Source organism: Phallusia mammillata, chromosome 1, assembly GCF_965637545.1.
Source record: "Phallusia mammillata chromosome 1, kaPhaMamm4.hap1.1, whole genome shotgun sequence".
NCBI classification, from domain to species: domain Eukaryota; kingdom Metazoa; phylum Chordata; class Ascidiacea; order Phlebobranchia; family Ascidiidae; genus Phallusia; species Phallusia mammillata.
In genome coordinates this window covers 12,758,735-12,770,929 of record NC_137252.1, presented here as the reverse complement: position 1 = coordinate 12,770,929, position 12,195 = coordinate 12,758,735, and the positions used below count along the sequence as shown (strand labels likewise).

General features: G+C 37.7%; 2 protein-coding genes across 7 annotated transcripts in view; both read left to right on the top strand.

The window, feature by feature from the left end:
* Positions 1 to 892: 892 nt before the first annotated feature.
* LOC145203547 (myosin regulatory light chain 12A-like) lies at positions 893 to 1,918 on the top strand. Its single transcript, XM_080075866.1, has one exon. It carries the CDS (start codon positions 938 to 940, stop codon positions 1,457 to 1,459), a length of 522 nt encoding a protein of 173 aa, XP_079931992.1. The 5' UTR covers positions 893 to 937; the 3' UTR covers positions 1,460 to 1,918.
* A 71-nt stretch (positions 1,919 to 1,989) lies between these two features.
* LOC145203313 (uncharacterized) overlaps positions 1,990 to 12,195 on the top strand; it is a 30,430-nt gene continuing 20,224 nt past the window's right edge. For 3 of the 6 annotated variants that reach the window (XM_080075847.1, XM_080075846.1, XM_080075851.1), the window contains exons 1-7: positions 1,990 to 2,324; positions 2,504 to 2,660; positions 3,022 to 3,049; positions 6,975 to 7,077; positions 7,496 to 7,507; positions 8,907 to 8,924; positions 9,750 to 9,842. In XM_080075847.1, the coding sequence (XP_079931973.1) occupies positions 1,995 to 2,324; positions 2,504 to 2,660; positions 3,022 to 3,049; positions 6,975 to 7,077; positions 7,496 to 7,507; positions 8,907 to 8,924; positions 9,750 to 9,842 (741 nt within the window). In that variant the 5' untranslated portion in view covers positions 1,990 to 1,994. The remainder of the gene's footprint in view (positions 2,325 to 2,503; positions 2,661 to 3,021; positions 3,050 to 6,974; positions 7,078 to 7,495; positions 7,508 to 8,906; positions 8,925 to 9,749; positions 9,843 to 12,195) is intronic. The other 3 variants (XM_080075849.1, XM_080075850.1, XM_080075852.1) reach the window with 3 other exon arrangements.

Genomic DNA, 12,195 nt, shown 5'->3' with positions numbered 1-12,195 from the left:
GTCGACAATGGTCAAACAAAACCGCCCATCGCAAATCCATGTCAAACAAACAAGGTATCTTGTTTGTTCTCGACCACGCGAAACGACCGGCGATGTCCTAGTTCGCTGTCCACATGGGGCCACATCTAAAAACTAACGCGGCGCCCAGAAAAAGGCGCAGAACGCTAAAACTTTAGTGGCGCCGGGCAGGTCACGTGATCGGGCGGGGTTTTTCACCTGCGAGTCACGGTTCGCTGCGTCACTTCTTCCGCGTTGTGCCGCGGTTCGAAAAAAAAATCGCGATTAGAAGTTGGTAGCTTCGACCGGTCGGCCTGCCGTTGCAGCAACCATCATAACATCATTTGTACTCAGCAAGAACAGGTACACAGCAGTGCCAAGTTGTGCAGGTCCAGTGAAGAATGTTGTAGCAGCCGGTTCGGTCGTGACATGACTTAACGAGTTACTTACTGCAATGTTGTGATATGCCCCTGCTTCAAACGAATATTTTTGTGCAAAACTATCTTACGTTAGGCAGAAACTTTGCCTGTCTTTTTTCTAATAAGAAAAACAACTATCTGCAGTTTTAATACTATGCATAATGCATATGTTTGTCAAAACATAATGACTAACGAGTTAGGTCGATTTGACTTCATGAACCTGTATATGACTTTATAATCAACTCGTCTGGGATTTTTAATTCACGCACATGAGCCGGTTGGAAGCCCTAATTGATTGAAAGCGCGGTAAAACTAAAATACTGGCCCTTTTTTAAATGAATTGTTGTTCTCATAAAATATGTATGTAATCATTAGTGATTTAGCTTTAGCATTTAAGTCTAAAATGTTATGAGGTTTGTCAATGCTTGACTAACCTTTCATGTGGTCTTTTGAATAACTCAAGCTTGTGGTATCTCAATAAACTTTTTTACATTGGCATAGGAGTAAATAAACTAGGAAACATGTCAAGTCGACGAACAAAGAAGACTACGAAGAAGCGCGCCCAGCGTGCGACTTCCAATGTTTTCGCAATGTTCGACCAAGCCCAGATTCAGGAATTCAAAGAGGCCTTTAATATGATCGACCAAAATCGTGATGGATTCATCGACCATGAGGACTTGAAAGATATGCTTGCATCACTGGGCAAAGAAGTGACTGACAAATATATCGATGACATGTGCAGTGAAGCTCATGGTCCGATAAATTTTACCATGTTTTTGACCATGTTTGGTGAAAAACTGAATGGTACAGATCCAGAAGAGGTTATTAAGAATGCTTTTGCTTGCTTTGATGAAGATGGCACTGGCAAGATAAATGAAGATTATCTCCGTGAGCTTTTAACGACCATGGGTGATCGGTACACAGACGACCAAGTGGATGAAATGTACCGGGAAGCTCCAATTAACCAGAAATCTGGCGACTTTGATTATGTGGAGTTCACACGGATCCTGAAGCATGGAGCAAAAGAAAAAGACGACATCTGAATGAACACTCAGGCACAACACAACATTTTTCAGCAAAACAAGTTAAACCTGGAATGCCTAACAACTGATAAATGATCCTAAAAGACAATATTGATTTGTGACATGGTTTTGCATGAGTTTCAATCTCCTTTTAATTTTAATTGTCTGTTATTGTTTGTACATAGCTTAAACTGGGCTAAATGTAAACAAATATGATTGAATTTTAGTTTTCAAGTATCACCTGCTGCACTTCTGTTTTGTGTAGACTTAACCATAATTTTTTCAAACTTGTTCTTAATTTGGTATGTAATGCTGGTGTAACTCTTTGCACATAAAACAAGTGAATTATAAATTAGTCATAACTATTATACTTCTGGTTAAACTGCTCTAGTATTCAGTTTCATTGTGTTTCATTGAATTAAAATTTAGAATGTGACTTTTATAATCATTAAATCATTGCTATCGTTGGTTATATTACAGGTCCTTAGATTTTTGCTTTTGAATGAAGATTTTGTTTCACACCTAAGTTGCACTTAGTTATCGGCACCTTATCACAATGGATGACAAAGAATTGAAATATCTTGTTGTCAACAAGGATATCATTAATGACCCGGCTCGCCAAGCCGACTGGACCCAAAAGCGTCTTGTTTGGGTCCCTTCAAAGGATCATGGATTTGAATCAGCAAGCTTGAAAAGCGACAAGGGCGATGAAGTTATTGTTGAGCTCATTGATAGCGGCAAGAAGGCTACTTACAACAAAAATGATGTTCAAAAAATGAATCCACCCAAATTTACAAAGGTTGAGGACATGGCCGACATGACATGTCTTAATGAGGCATCGGTTTTGCACAACCTCAAAGACAGATACTACTCTGGTCTTATTTATGTAAGTTGGTCAAAAATGTTTAATCTTTAATAACTTCAAAGTATTATAATGTTGCATACACACTTCTTTGAATAAATTTTTAAGTAAAAATTGTTACCTTTTCTCAAGCAAAAGTTTTCCTAATGACAAAATTATTGTACTCTTTTTGCAGTTGTTATAATATTGATGCTTTTTTTCAGACCTATTCTGGATTATTTTGCGTGGTGGTGAACCCCTACAAATTCTACCCAATCTACACAGAGAAGGTTATCGATATGTACAAAGGCAAAAAGCGCCATGAAGTTCCTCCCCATGTTTACGCCATCACAGATGCTGCTTACAGAAGCATGCTGCAAGGTAAACACTCCACACTGTTTCCTTTACCAACATATTTGTCATGAAGTATGCAAATAAAAATGCTCATGTGCCAGTTAGGTCAACATAAAACTGCTTAAGCTTTTTTTAATGTTATGATTTAAATCGGATGTGTTTTTTCCTATGTTGATTAATTTCAAAATTAATGGCTAGAAAACATGAACAAAGGTTAGATACTTAAGAGTATGTTATAAATAATTTAGTTTCATTTTGTTCAGGATTCCCAAACAAACAGACTGATTCTGTTTGGTGGAGGCAAACGCCCACATGTGTTGAATAACATCCTGTTTGGTATATGACACACATTTTTACCTTAAATCTAAAAATATGTTTTGTTTTGCAGATCGGGAGGATCAGTCTATTCTTTGCACGTAAGTAGCATATTTTTCTGTGTTGCATTAATTAATTTAACACCAGTTGTTGTTGACTGTAACATTCAAACAGATTTGTTTTTGCCCTGTTACGCAATTTAACCTAGGTACTTATATGTCACTGTTGTCAATTTTGACATAAGTCCTGAATAAACCTTGTTTGCTAAAACACCAAATATGAGATGTTATCTAAGTTCAAATTTTTAGCCACAGACCCACATTAAAGTTTGTTTGCACTGTGGTAATATCAAACATGTTTCATGGCATGTCCAGTCAGTCTAAATACATTGGCACAGACCATGGAATGTGGCCAATGTTTGTGTTAACATCAAAGTTTACTTGTTCTTATCTAAACAACTATTCACGTTTGTGAACAACGCTAAAGGAAGGACAACCAAAATTTTGCTTCGCCCTTGTATTGTTCGCCAAACTTTTGCCCTGCGCATAGACTAGCTATAAGCATGACGTCATTTTCCGGTTTTGAAGTTAACGGCAGTGATTATCGAAGAAACCGAGCGGCGTGCCCTTATAAGTCACTTTACACGAACCGGGCTTAACGACGAGCGTTTTAGGTCACAAACCCACTGCTTAACTTCCCGCAAGAGCACACTACGCTACTACTCATTGCGACGGTGATGATGTTTTCCCGCTTGAGCGCCGGTCGGGCATCTGACGATAATTACGTCACTGATCTAGAGGCGCTTACGTGTTAGTTGTAATATTAAAATTCGTTGTAGACTTACTGAACTGTTTCGCACTCAGAATTTAGGCCGTTACGGCATTCATACAATGTTTTAACATGGCTTTTCAGGAAAATTTAAGATGTACAACGATTTATTCAGTTATTGTTTTACACTGTACAAAAAATTGTAATGTAAAAGTTTTATTCAAAGACAAATCGCTCACATGGATATTGCGACGTTTTTGGTTTGGTATCTAAAGGGCCAAAGGTTTAAAGCTATAAAGGAAGTGTGTTTCAACAGTGCATGTACTGAATCCATGAGGCTGATCGCTTGACAAGAATGCTATTTGTTAAGGTTCGCGTCTCTCAATGGCCCTTTCTCTCCCTAACGAACAGAAAACACCGCCCGGGCTTCAGTTACTCGCGGTAAAGCGTTGGCTTTTGTTTCTCATAAAACGCTACACATAAGTCGGCAAGCAGCCAATCATATCGTCTAGCCGAGCCCAATAAGCCTGTTTATACCACGCTTTACCAAGACGGCCAAAATACAACACTAAAGTTTTTTATACGTGCCTAATAGTGTTAGTTTTAGTAATTTAGCTACATTGGTTAATAGTTGTTGCGATTTTTATTTCAAAAAGAATTTGTTAATTTCTGGGCTTAGTTGTTGTTATGTACTGCTTTTATTTGTGTTACACTGAAGTGGTGCTAAAATAGGATAAAATTTGCCTGGAAAGTGCTGATATGGTTTGTTAGCACTGGAGGCAGATTCAATATTGCCACAGAGCGCGCTCTGTATTAAGAGTTGCTCGTGACTGCAGAAACACTCGCCTTCCCCCAGTTGCCGACCCTACCCAATCTAAACACACGACTCAGGAAGCGGCCTGATGACGTCAGGAAGTGACGTCATCGGAAGTTGTCTCATCTCAATGCGGCAGACGCACAGCGGCCGACTCCTGCTGCTGGCTAAGTTTGCTGTATTCGTTTTGCAGCCGCCTTTGTTAAAATATTAAGGAAAGAATCCCTAATCTCGATTTAAAACTTAAGTTGTATGCTAAGATTGCCATTTTCGAACCCCAGCCCCTACGTTTGAGCTCATTCTGCCAAGCAAGCGCAGTTTGGCTGTAAAATCATATTTCAGCTTGTCACGGAAGCACAGGGAGCAATTAATTCAGCACGTCTTAAAATGTAAAGTATCATCGCCCTGTTTGAAATGCGACCAATTAGGGCAATCAATCTTTAAAACCTTCGTCGTACAACAAGCACTAATAACTAAGGTACTGGATGATTGACGTGTGACAGTCTGTGAAAGCTCGTTGCAAGCCACACAAGGAAATATCGCAGGCAATTAATTTTTACAGTCTCACGCGTCTTTTTGCATCATTAAAGTCGTGCGCGCTGCAATTACGCGACCTGGTCGGCTCGGTTAAAGTACTATAGTTTGTTGTCAAATATCGCAGGTTGCTCTTACGTGATAGTTTCGATTTAGAAGGTTTCTTGTTTGCGTGTGAAGTCGCATTCGGTCAAGTTTCCCCATGCGTCTTACTTCGTAATTGCTCGATAAAAGAAGGTTCTAAACCACCATGTATGACGTCATGATGGGCGATTACGTATCACTGTTAACACCGCTGTTTTAACTTAGTAGAAGCCGTTGGTTTTTTTCACACGCTTATGCAAGCACAAGTTTTGCATAGTGGTAGCTTTTAAAGCAGATTGTATACAGTTTAGAGCCTTTAATTGCCTTGGCTATTTGGAACCATTACATTGAATATACCTATTTGATTTGTTTATCTTTTAGTCTCAATTCAATCTCTTTTAAGGCTTTTAAGTCTTCTTGGTATCGTTAACATCCGCTAGAGTGGTTGCATTCTGCACGACAAGGCACCATTAAGCGCACGCATTGTTTCGTAATTTGTTTACATATAATAAATTGCTAGCAGGCTAAAATATTGCCCATTTGCGCTCATAAACGTAAAAAAGCTTGATGTGTAAAAGGTACACAACAGTAATGTACAAGTACTTACATGTTACCTGAGTTTTGACATACAGTCGTTAATCTGCATAAAGATAGTCACAATTTTGTAACATATCATAACAAACCGAACCATATAATGTTAAGAAGGAAGGTCTGATATTTGTTTTCTAACAATGTAGCGAGGTAATAAACTGTGGAATTCGCACAACGCAACCTGCTGCTTTAGTGTACTTAGTGTTCCTGCTAAAAGAATTCACGTTTTCCACATAAATTTGTACTTTCAGCGGACCAATAAAAACACGCTAAAGAAAAAATGGACCGGATAGAATTCATTAAACGTTGAACTTGACACAAAAATGTCGGTCCGTCATGGAATTTACTCCCCGCATTGAGTTTTGCCTTCACTTTCCGCGGCGCGCCGCTTCTAACCGGCACACGCGATTCACCTGCCCACACAATGCCTTATTTGGCCCTTTGCGCTTCACTGCACATTTGACGTCACAGCGCGCGGAGCAGTTTGAGAGGCACTTCTTGTTGAGAGGGTCTGACTAAAGGCCAGAGCTCAAGTCGCGTTCTATGTTAAGCGGGCTTTGTAATTACGTAATACACGTGTGTTGTTTTACTAATTGAGAGTCACAACTGAGGAATGTTCGGGAAATTCGTTTTCTCCTTAACTTATCTCATTTGTCATATCAGCTGTAACAATTTCCTTATGTTGAAAAGCTTGCATTGGTGTTGTGAATGCCCCAACTTGCCCACAAAACTAGAAAACACGTTTTATCATCTCCATCTGTTGTCATGTGACCTGGCTCGCCAACCAATCAGATAGCAGACGTTTGTCTGTGAGGGTCATATGAGTTCAATGCAGATTACTTAGTCTCACTTATCTTGCCCTCCTTGTCAATATGGTCATGGCTTTTATTACACCAGTCTGGTGACCAGACAAAAAGATGTACCCCACGTTAATGGCCATAGGTTGGCCAGTGAAGGATGAAGTGAAATTTATATTTTTAATTGTTTATCCCTGTCTGTTATGACATTTTAACTGCTTTCTAAACTAAGGATTTGCATTATTGAGGTTGTTTTGAGACACAACATTTGTTAATGGGCCTATGTGTGTGAAATGTTAAATCTTAAATTTTCTCTTTTCAATGAAACACAGTCCATTTTATAACTTATGAGGTGATATAAAACATGTATGTGTTGTTGAAACAAAGACCATACACGAGTGTAGTTAATAAAGTTTCTTTTGTTTTTGTGTTTTGCAGAGGTGAGTCTGGTGCTGGCAAAACTGAAAACACAAAGAAGGTTATTCAGTTTCTTGCTCACGTTGCTGCATCGCCGAAAGGCACCAAAGCACATGGAGCACCGGTAAGTAAAAAGAAAACTGCACTAATCTGATGTAAAAATGCAACTGCCTACTTCTCCATTTGACAAACCGCTATTTAAGTTGTCTATACATGGTTTTGTTGTTCTGCCGTTCCGTGTGCAATTTCCTTTGTTTAAGTGAGTGAACTGCCTCAACTCTTTTTTCTGTGCTGTTCCATTTAACTTTTGTAAACAGTATTATTGGATGGCGTTTTTGCAAGGATTTTTGCTATTGTATTTCTGTTATGTCATAACTTACAAAAGTTTAATGACCTGCAGCAAAAGTTGGATAACAAATAATGTTCAGTTAACTTAGTTTTCCTTATGTTGTGGTCTGTTAAAAGCCAACAAGCTAGTAAGGGGAACACATAATTACCCATTCTTCCTACAGTCTGCATAACTTATTGTTATTTCTCCCCAGGACTACAAGCAGGCAAGTTCCCCTACACAATTTTTATTATTTTTTGACGAAAAAATAAGACCAGGTTCTGTATCACGGGACAAAATTGGGTTTGTTGCTTCCGGCTTTTTGATTTCACGGAAGCTTTTCCCGACTTTTTGCTGGATGCCCCAGTATTGAATAACTTTGTTGTGTGTGTTTTTTGAGTGCTAGATGGTGATTTTTCTGCACACACAAACACAAATCAATTAGACATGGTTTCTTTTTTGCATGCAAAGGAGCGAATTGTCAAAAAAAATCCTTTTAGTTTAAAGTTCTTTTCTTTCAAATTGTCAGGACCTCTTCCAAATTTGAATTCACGTAGTCATCCTTTGTTATGAAATCTGTTAGTGGCCTAAATATCTGTAATTTGACATCATCCCAATTTTACACTGCTTACTATTTTTAGCCACAAACTCCATTTGTGTTGCTATGACCATTTAATTTCGCGGTAAAACCTGTTTTGATATGGATGACTAGCAAACAAAATATCAACACATCAGTGACTTTTTAAAACATTCCTCTCAACCTTTTTTCTTCCTGCTGTTTTCAACTCAGTTAACATGCTGAGTGACAGTCTTGATTTTCTTTTTTGTGGAGGAGCTTACATTTTAAGCGAGTTTAAAGGTGATGAGCCAATTCTACTCTCAACCCTTTACTTTACTTTTCTTCTTTATTTATTTCTTTGCGGCAACTGGACGAGGAAGACCCAGACGAGATTTATCGCGGTTCAGTGCACTACGATATTTTTTCCCATCGCAAACAGCGACGTCGGAAGCAACGACCTTCCATCACTCTTCCATGCAAAGTGAGTCCGGGATCATACCACAAATGTCATCTATATCGATGTCTAACAATCACTTGATGTTGTCCCACTCACAGATGCATCACGCTTGCATAAGGTCCAGATGTATTCAACATTTCATTGTGATGTCACAAGCATTGTTGTCGTTAGATTGTTTGTTGAAGTTTTGCTTCGGTTTGTCATGATAGATTAAAGTTGTGGTTGTTGCAATTAGTTCGAAATTGTAAACATGTAAAAATAGGAGTTCAGTGTTTAAACCTTAAGTGTTATCAATTTATCATGCTTTGCTTGATGTCCACATAACCATTCATTATATTGCAATGTTGCTGTGTATCTGTGTGGTCTGTTTTCAATTCCTATGCATTGTTATCCTAATGCAAGCAGACATTCAGTAATTTCTTTATCTTTCCTTGAAGTATTCAACTCTTTAAAAATGGCCAAAAAGACCCAAATATGCCATCGGCATTTTAAATATAAATCTACTTGCAACCTTAAGATTTTTTTTTATTTAACTGTAATAATCAAGCTGGTTATTTTCCACTACCTGCAAAGTATGTTCCAGTAAGTTTTCTTTTGCTTTTGCCACAGCACCAAGGACTGGCATATGTAAGTAGCATAATATGCATGTACAGCATAGCACACTTAGGGATTTTCTTCCCTAAAGGGTCTAAGACAGCCAGCCCCCATCAAAGCCATTTTTGCTTCTTTTTTCTCCTTTTTGATCAGCATGTCAAAAAATTATGATTTTTCTATTTTCAAGTTATTTTCAAATTAAATACTAGCATTCATGTTTTGTGAGAATAATATTGCATTAAAATAGCACTGATTGGCTTTTTAATGATGTTTTGGTTTTTATTAACTTTGGAAAGGAGTGTGTCTTGTTTTTTTGTTTTGTTTGTTTGGTCAAACTTTATTTTTAACCTGGTGTCAAAATATGATTTGGTAAATTCGGTTGTGGCTACCATGCTAATGCTCATTGCCGAGATATCATGCTTCCAAAAAACATAGAAAGCAATTGCCAAATTTTTCAAAATCATTATTTAATGCAGCTAAAACAGATTTTAGATTTGCCAACTTCATAGCAAACAACTTCAAAATATTTTTTTCAGTTTTGTTTGGCTTTTTTCACATTCTTATTAGATTTTATCCTTCGAAATTTTTGCCCTTTATGCTGCTGTGATCATTTTAGCATGCAATGTCACACAAATTCACACACACCTAAAACTTAAAGCATGCTACAATCCTACTCACTTCTGTTAAGTAAAAAAGTTTTAATCAGCGTCTGTACCAGTAAGGGTTTTATTTTCCGGTAGAAAATAAATTTCTTATGTGGACTCTAATATTATAGTTAAACCCAAGTTAAAGCTGTAGTTTTGTAACATATTTGATGCAATTTTAACACTTTTGTGTTTTATTGTGCTTGGTCAACAGGGTGAACTTGAACAACAGTTGCTTCAGGCAAACCCCATTCTTGAGGCATTTGGTAATGCAAAAACAGTGAAGAATGACAACTCATCCAGATTTGTAAGTTTTGTAATTTTCTTCCATGACAGAATTATCATATTTTGTGCTATGCATTTTGGCTTTTCTGAAGTATTAAGATAAAAATTATAAAAAATTTATATATTTGTGAAAGTTCTAAACCTGAGTAGCAATAGGGGGCTTGAATGTGTTATCATAAACAGTATATATTCCACATAAGTTCACAAAACCACTTTGTATAAACATTTATAAATTTCATTTGTGTAACATTTTTTTATTAATGTGTCCATGCTTTTGGGTATAGATGTTCTAAATAATCAATGCCATATTACAATCTAGTTTTGATTTTAAAACTGATATGACTGGCTCACACAGGTCACCTTGTGAGCCCATAATAGGATTAAAGTTCACACAAGTGATCAAAATAAGTGTCTTAATAAATCTTGGTTTATAAGTAACTAGATTTTTATTACATTATGACTTCCGTTTAAGTAATAAATTTTGCATACACCCAAACGATTTCCAAACATCCAGTATACAACATGTGTTTTAAATAATCTTGTGGAATGTACATAGCATGTAAATATTAGTCCCTATCTACATTTAAACACATCTTTCAAATGAAAAAAAAATTGGTAACTTTAGATACTCAGTAATTTTCATCAAGTTCTTGACAGTAAAATAACCCCCGAAGTCCTTACTGGAATAAATGCTGTTTGCATAGGGTTTTATTTGTTTGCTAAGGTGCTGATAGGGTCGGCAAGCCCTAATCTTTTCTCTTAAGCCCACCCACTCTGATATTACCCACATTATTCCACTCAGATCCAGGGGCATTACATCATCTATAAAACCATACCATTGTCTGTATAAGTCACTGTATGCATATATGATAACAACAGGGTAACTATATATATTGTCGTATGGTTTCCACGTCTCAAAAAAACTTAGATGTGATCGGATATATTTTGAAACCAGTCGCTAAATGCTGTATCGCATTCATGTACGGTCCGATATCCACCTTGTAACTTGGTTGTGGGGCATTTTAGGACAAGATGGTCGGTGTCTTGCTTATCTGCCCCACAGTGAGGGCATTCCGAACTCGTTCTTTCGCCCCAGCGTTGAAGCATGTGGGCAGTGCGAGCGTGTTTTGATCGCAGTCGGTTCGCTGCTACCCAGTTACGTCTATGTGCTAAGTCGAAACCTGGCAGTGGAGTTGTTGGGTCGTCTACTAGCTCTCCTCCAGCGGGCATGTTATTAAACCAATATTGTTTCCATTTTTCAGTCATATCGAAAGTGTTGTCAGTCTCTAAGTTGTAGATTGGATGCCTGGATTTTAGTCTACGTGTTTTTGGTGCTTGTCTTATAATTTTGGTGAGGGGAATTTCCTCGGGAAGTGTTTGAAGATTCTGTATCATCTTCATAGCTGATGCTCTGCGTCGTAAGTGTGGGGGAGGTATTGCACTCATTGTTGGTAGCCATGTAATAGGGGTGGATTTTAGAGTTCCTGATATTATTCGCATTGTTCTGTTCAGTTGGATGTCCAATTTTTTAGTGTGAGTACTACGCTCCCATGTCGAAGCACAGTATTCTGCGGCGCTGTAACACAAAGCTAAGGCAGATGTTCTCAGGACTGATTGACTTGCTCCCCATCTGGTGGCTGCTAGTTTGTTGATCAGTGAGTTTCTAGTTTAACAGGGTAACTGAGAATGGAAAATATTTCAACACAGTAACAGAATCAGTCAATGAATTTACGTGAAATATATATAATTCACCTAACTGTCCTCTTTCACTGTTACCTTCTGCTTTTTGCAAAGTACTGTTGGTAATTGTTCATTGTCAGTAAAGTTTTAAGCAGCTGTCTTGCTCTTACTGTCACAAATATGGAAACAGATTTGTAGCCAGCAGTCACTGAAATCGCAAACCTTTTGGGGCTAGGCAAACCTACATAAGTCCTATGTTCACGATTATTTCTTTCAAAAAACAGGCATTTAATGAAACAAACCATCAATATATTTAAATCCCAGTCTTACTTGGTCATGATGTGGTTATCAAGTTGTGTTTGTTACACTGGCATTTGATTGACACTTGATGTAAAGGGAAATGGACATTTCCGCCATGTTATGTATGACTATGAATCAACCAGCTTGTCACAAAATTGATCTACCACAATGCAACTTGATCATTATCCTGCAAAACAAGTTTAAAACAGTTATTCTGTGTGATACCACATCCCAGGTCTTTTGGAGAAAACTGCAAAATTGTGCCTGACTTTCTGACTAGCATTCATGTGCAGCCAAGTATAAAACAAAACCTGCTATTGGTTCCCATTCAGATGTATTGTGATTCTTCCATCAATTGTGTGGAGTTTAGGAAGCTTGTTGGTGTAATGTTTTGT

Bases quoted from the DNA above. Each gene is read 5' to 3' on its own strand.
- LOC145203547 (XM_080075866.1), top strand. From the start codon at position 938: ATGTCAAGTCGACGAACAAAGAAGACTACGAAGAAGCGCGCCCAGCGT.